Here is a 6,510-nt window from a genome sequence, read left to right on the forward strand (position 1 = left end):
AAAGACAGGACAGGACAAAGTTTTGATATGCTCAGATTCGGCATCAGCTCTAGCAAGTCTAAGGTCATTCTATTCTAAAAGTCGTCAAGATATACTGTTTGAAGTACTCCAGTCAGTGACAAGAATAGTAAATCAAGGAAGACAGGTGAAATTTATATGGGTCCCAGGTCATGTAGGGATAAAGGGGAATGAAATGGCAGATAAATTAGCAAAAAGGGCATTAACAAAAGGAAAAATAGAAATGCAAGTAAGTGTTAGCAAAACAGAGGTTAAAAGTGTAATATGGGAGAGAATAAATCAAAAGTGGCAAGAGAGGTGGGATGGAGAAGGGAAAGGTAGGCACTTATATCAAATCCAAAGGGAAGTTAAACATAAAATTGTTGATAGTGGAAATCGGAGAGAAGAAATTGTGTTAACTAGGCTAAGACTGGGACATTGCTTATTAAATAAAACACTTAAATTGATAGGGAGGCATGATACTGGACTGTGTGAGGGTTGTCAGGAAGAGGAGTCAGTAGAGCATGTGGTCTTGAGATGCAACAGGTTTGGAGCACAGAGAGAGGTGATGAGGAATGAGCTAAGGGAGATAGGGGTTCAGGATATTACATTAAAAGGATTATTGAGCACAGAGCATAGGGCACAGACCAGAATTCTTATAAACTTTTTAAGAGTAACTGGGGTTTTTTATAGGATATGAAGAGTTAAAGGAATAGTGAGGTAGGTAAAGTATTATTATTATTGTTGTTGTTATTAATGTTATTATAAAGCAGGGCAGGGATAAGGTGTGCGTGTGTAGGTATGTATGTGTCGGGATAAAGGTGGGAGAATGGGTGATTTAGTCTGTAAACCTATTTTCTGATCCACACTCCGGAGCAGAAGGTGGCGGTAATGCACCAATACGCTGGATGCCAACCGCCGTAAAAAATATAAGAAGAAGAAGAAGAAGAAGAGGAGGCGCGATCATGGCGGACGTGTTGAGTGTTCTTCGCCAGTACAACATCCAGAAAAAGGAGATTGTTGCGAAAGGGGATGAAGTTATTTTCGGAGAATTCTCCTGGCCTAAAAATGTCAAGACTAACTATGTCATTTGGGGGTAAGTGTGCGCTCTTCGTGTTGTTTTGAGCTGAGCTGCTTTAGCTGCTAATGCGCTACTGGTGGACTCGTGTGGAGAAACTCGCGTTGTGTTGAACTGTTCTTGTGCAGGATGTCAGGAAGTCAGTGTGGATACGTGTGTATAGACACCGGGAGTTTGTTATTAATATGCTGGCTGTTGTATAAAACCCACTGAGCTGTTTGCATAGACAACGTTTAGGCTGCACTGATGCTGCGTGCGCAACAACTTCTCGTTTGTTACAATGTTGAATCATTATCATCTGCTCTGATTGAGAGTTTAAAACCTTGTCATCAAACACTTGGTGCCACAAAGTAGGATCTTCAGAGTATGTTTTTGGGCGTACTATACTTTCAAGTACACTGGAGTAAGATGTAAATAGTACTCATGTTAATCATATAGTATATAATACTATTACTGTACCATGGACCCACAACAATACTTTTTTTGCTAGGTGCTATATAACTGTTCTGCACACCATGTTTTCTTGTGAAGCCACCTGAACTCATATTATTTATGTCATATTTAAGGTTTATCCAAGGTTGCTGTGTGTTGTAATATATTTTGATGAAATGTATCTTTTTTTTTAAAAGGTTCCCAAATGATTGGCTTGCAGGTTCTTCATTTGTTTTGCATTTAATCAGAAAAACTCTTGTCAAATATATGTTGGACATATACAGTAGGGTTTTTTTTTCATCCAACTTTGCAAAGAAATTATGCTGATGATATAATTGGTTTGATTTAAACTTTTGAACGGTTTGTGGTAGAGGTCGACCGATAGTGGATTTTGCCGATACCGATAGCTAGGTTGGACCACACTGGCCGATACCGATTAATTAACCGATTGTTTTAAAATTGATACTGAACAAAAACTAAAATAGTGCTTTATTAACAAAAACAGTACTGAACCACTAGTAGTAGTAGTAAAAAAAATAATAATAGTAAATGTTGAAATTAACACACTCTAACAAGGAACAACACTTACACAGCTTTCATTAATCTTAATGCTACCGATTAATCGGCAAAACCGATACATCGGTCGACCTCTAGTGTGTAGGGTAGGCCTATATTATTATTTTTTTAACATGCAATTTAATCTAATTACAGAACTGGAAAAGAGGGACAGCCTAAAGAGTACTACACTCTTGACTCTATTCTTTTCCTGCTCAACAATGTGCATCTTCCTCACCCGTCCTATGTGCGGAGAGCCGCAGTAAGTACAAAAGCACAGTTTACAGCACACATTTTAAAGTGTATTACTATTTATTTATTTTTGGTCATTTTGGCACATTTAAACCCTCCCTCTCCCAAAATTCGGTAGTCTGCTTAATGCAAGTTCTTTTTATATTCAGGTTTTAATTAAAGCTTAGTTTGCTGTCTATAAACAGGAAATATCCTTATCTTTATGGGTTTCTTTTATAATGTAGCTTGTGTGCACAGCTGGTTGGAAAGTAAAACTTAAGCCTGTTTTTGTGATTACAGACAGAGAACATCCCTGTTGTAAGACGACCCGACAGAAAAGACTTGCTCTCCTATCTCAATGGAGAAAGCTGTAAGTGTGATGGGGAATAGCAGACGTTGAACTAAAACATCATAATTATTTACCTGTTTGTCATTTAATCACATTTTACAGCATCATCAACGAGTATCGACAGAAGTGCGCCCATTGAGATTGGTTTACAAAGGCCAACGCAAGGTGTGTGAGCTTTATTTTGATTGGAGTGTGTTCTTGTCGTTAAAATAAACGTAAAAGGCCATAATAAGATCTTTATTTTAGGCCATTTAATTTTTTTCAATATTTAAAGTAGTCAAAAGTGCCTCTAATTGAATGATCACCTATTACCTGGCATTAAATTGCAATTGTTTTAACAGTTAAAAGGGCAGCAGATGAAGTGTCTTCAGAGGCAAAAAAGCCTCGGGTTGAGGTAAGAGACATGATAATAAAAAATAAAATAAAATGCTGAATAGCAACATGCTTGGACACATCTCACGAGTTATGCATGTGATTCTCAGGATGAAGAGCGTGTGCGTCTGGATAAGGAGCGTCTGGCTGCTCGTCTCGAGAGTCATAAGGAAAGCATCGTGCAGACGGATCAGATCAGGTATGATCGAACATTTTAACACTGTAGCAAAAAAATATGTGCAATGTACAAAGTTCATAGAAGACGTGATGCTAGTAGTTCTTTATGACTGACGTTCTTCTGTGGAAAATATTTAGAAGAATGTTGGGAACTAAACAGTTTCATTCTCCATCGACTTCTATTGAATAAATAATACAAAGAATAAAGAAAGCCAATGGAGACCAGGGGTCTCATTTATAAACGTTGCGTATGCACAAAATGGGCATAGAAATTGCATACACAGTTTTCCAAGCACATATCGGGATTTATAAAAAAAACTTGGCGTAAATATGTACGCACCGTACGGACATTCTAGACCATGCGAACGCACTCTTTTTCCTGGAGTGAGAAAAGTAATGAAGTAAACAACTATTTTAAAATACGTTTTCATTTCGATATACACATTTACATTAAATATTCCACTCTCATTAATGGAGATAAGCACTGAAATGACATAAAGTCATTACGCAGAAGTTAAACAAAAATGATATGAATTTAGACATATTTAGAAAACTGCATACATTTTATTTGATTTGAATTGTTTAAAACAATTTAAATTCTATTTGGCCAGTGGAAAAGAATGAGATCAACTCTATTCTACAATATTTATCTGAGAACTATTTTAAACGGTTTTGTTTTTTATGGATTTTGATATATTTATGCTAAAACATAACAAGGATACTGGATGCTTTTTAGCAATAAAAATTAATGTGTATGGCACAAATGGCATTTATAGTCCGTATCTCATATTTCCTTAATGTGTTGTACCTTTAACGGTGTTAAACATGGTGTCACGTAGATGGGAATATGCATGGAAATTATATGCAGATGAGGGTATGCATAGTAAAACTAGGCGTTATAAGCTCCATATATGGTGATTTTGGGGAGGAGTCGGGGTGCAGATGCACGTACGCACAATCTTCCCCTGACTGGGATTTATAAAGGGATTTTTGCGCAGGTTCAAAATCTAGCTTTTGTGCATACGTACACTTTTAGGATGAAATCTACGGAGAGTTTTATAAATGAGACCCCAGAACTGTCTGGTTATCCACGTTCCTCAAAATATCATCTTTTGTGTTCAGCTGAAGAAAATTATGCATGCAAGTTTGGAACAACAGTAAATGATGACAGTATTTAAGTTTTTCGATGGACTACATTTTTAAAATTACGTCTTAATATTGTGTTTCTAATATTTTTGTGTAATTACTGTTATATTAATCCAATAAAGCTGTGTTGTTTAGTGAATATAATCAATATTGAAGGAATTATGCATTGTGCCTAACACGCAGCTTGTCATGTCTTAACTGTTTAGTTCTCCTAGATATGAGTTTAGCGTATGATTCTTCTGATCTTAGGTCACTGTCAGAAGCCATGTCTGTGGAGAAGATCGCTGCTATCAAGGCTAAAATCATGGCTAAGAAGCGTTCTACCATCAAGACTGACCTGGACGATGACATTACCCAGAAACAGAGAAGCTTCGTGGATGCTGAAGTGGACGTGACCAGAGACATTGTGAGCCGAGAGAGAGTGTGGCGGACGAGGACCACGATTTTACAGAGCAGCGGCAAGGTAAGAGGAGACACTCTTGCTGCGTCCCAATTCGCCTACTTATGCTATGCCCTAAAAGTATGTACTCTTTCTTCACAAAAAAAAAAAGTACATACTTTTGTGTATGTAGAAGAATAGTAGGCAAGCTTTGGGACATACTACTTAGTTACGTGCATTCTGTGACTGTTTAAACTGCACTGTCAATCATCTTGTCACAGTTAACATCATCCACATTTCGTTTAATTTGATTTCCTACCGTATTGGAGAGAAATGAAGAGGCACGTTGATCTGCTAGTCGCAGGTCTATCATGCCGAGAACTCCGCTCATGTGTTTGCATAATGATGCATTTAAAATTTAATGACCAAACGTATCATTATAAAAGTTCACAGTGTTGCTGCAGATGAAATATAACGTGGATAACATTAAATTAATATTTTTCATCAGTTTAGACATTGATTATTTATCACTCAAATCTCTTTCTCTACCTGTCCGTCGGTTGTGTATATCTGCCATGTTTGTAGTTTTTTTTACACTTCTTATGCATGTTTGTAGTTCTAATCGAATCCTACTAGTCCACCGCGCAATGTGTTGTGGGCAATATTAGCCGTTAGAGTGCGTATCGATCTGCACTTTGAATTCTAACCGGAAGTAGTAGACCATCCGGGAATCTTTGGCATACTTTCTTAAACATACTATGATTTGGGACATACTAATTATATTTTCGAATACTATTTAGGACAGATAGTATGCGAATTGGGATGCAGCATTTAATTTTCTTGGTAAAAAAAACGGGCTGTCCATTTTATGCATTAACATATTTAAAAACCATAAATATAAATGCCATCATGGACGTTAAACTTTGCTGCCAATATCTCTTCAATAATTTACTCTGCGGCCACAATAATGCCTTGGAAATGTATTTCAATGAATAAATCAACATTTTAATGAAATTGTGTAAGTGAATTGTTCTAATTTTGCAAAATTTGCAGCTGAAGTAGCAACTGATGCACATTGTTGGCAACAAAAATACTAAAAATATTTTTTAAGTTGTTGGACACAGATGAGTTGGGCCATTGTTTTCCTTTTTTTTATAAACAAGCATTTACATTTATGTTTACATTACAAACTATTTATTGCCTAAGTTAAATAATTTAAACTAATGAAATTAATTATATAATAATAATAATAAGAAGAAGAAGAATAGTTGCAACAATTGCGAAATCCAGATGTACATAATTTAAATTGGGCAATAAAAAAAATAGTGCTTAATTAATTAATCGCGATTAATCGCATCCAAAATACAAGTTTTTGTTTGCATAATATGTGTGTGTACTGTGTATATTTATTATGTATTTAAATACACTCACATACAGTATGTATTTTGAAAATATTTACATGTCTATATTTATATTCATATAATTTATATTATAAATAAATATATTTAATGTATAAACATAAAACATTTTTCTGAAATATATATGCATGTGTGTGTATTTATATATACATATATATAATATAAATAATATTTAATATATTATTATTGACCCTCTAACTCTAGCACTTTCTATTCTATTTTAATTCTACTTTATCTACATGTATCTTCTTTTTTTTTTCTATTCTATTTTTTCTATTCTATCTACTTGTTTTTTTGTGTGTGTGCCATGTTGAACTTCCAGTGACCAGTATGAGAGAGTGAGAGCGATAACACCAAATTTAACACACCTGCTCCC

At 35.4% G+C, this 6,510-nt stretch overlaps 1 protein-coding gene across 1 annotated transcript in view; it reads left to right on the top strand.

Annotated features, from left to right (window-relative positions):
- The first annotated feature begins 923 nt into the window (after positions 1 to 923).
- Positions 924 to 6,510, top strand: part of LOC107661897 (parafibromin-like) — a 51,722-nt gene continuing 46,135 nt past the window's right edge. The window contains exons 1-7 of the mRNA XM_016451686.1: positions 924 to 1,093; positions 2,219 to 2,324; positions 2,594 to 2,663; positions 2,745 to 2,807; positions 2,984 to 3,036; positions 3,125 to 3,213; positions 4,587 to 4,800. Of these exons, the coding sequence (XP_016307172.1) occupies positions 963 to 1,093; positions 2,219 to 2,324; positions 2,594 to 2,663; positions 2,745 to 2,807; positions 2,984 to 3,036; positions 3,125 to 3,213; positions 4,587 to 4,800 (726 nt within the window). The 5' untranslated portion in view covers positions 924 to 962. The remainder of the gene's footprint in view (positions 1,094 to 2,218; positions 2,325 to 2,593; positions 2,664 to 2,744; positions 2,808 to 2,983; positions 3,037 to 3,124; positions 3,214 to 4,586; positions 4,801 to 6,510) is intronic.

The sequence above is a fragment of the Sinocyclocheilus anshuiensis genome, unplaced genomic scaffold, assembly GCF_001515605.1.
Source record: "Sinocyclocheilus anshuiensis isolate Anshui unplaced genomic scaffold, SAMN03320099.WGS_v1.1 scaffold723, whole genome shotgun sequence".
Classification (NCBI taxonomy): Eukaryota; Metazoa; Chordata; class Actinopteri; order Cypriniformes; family Cyprinidae; genus Sinocyclocheilus; species Sinocyclocheilus anshuiensis.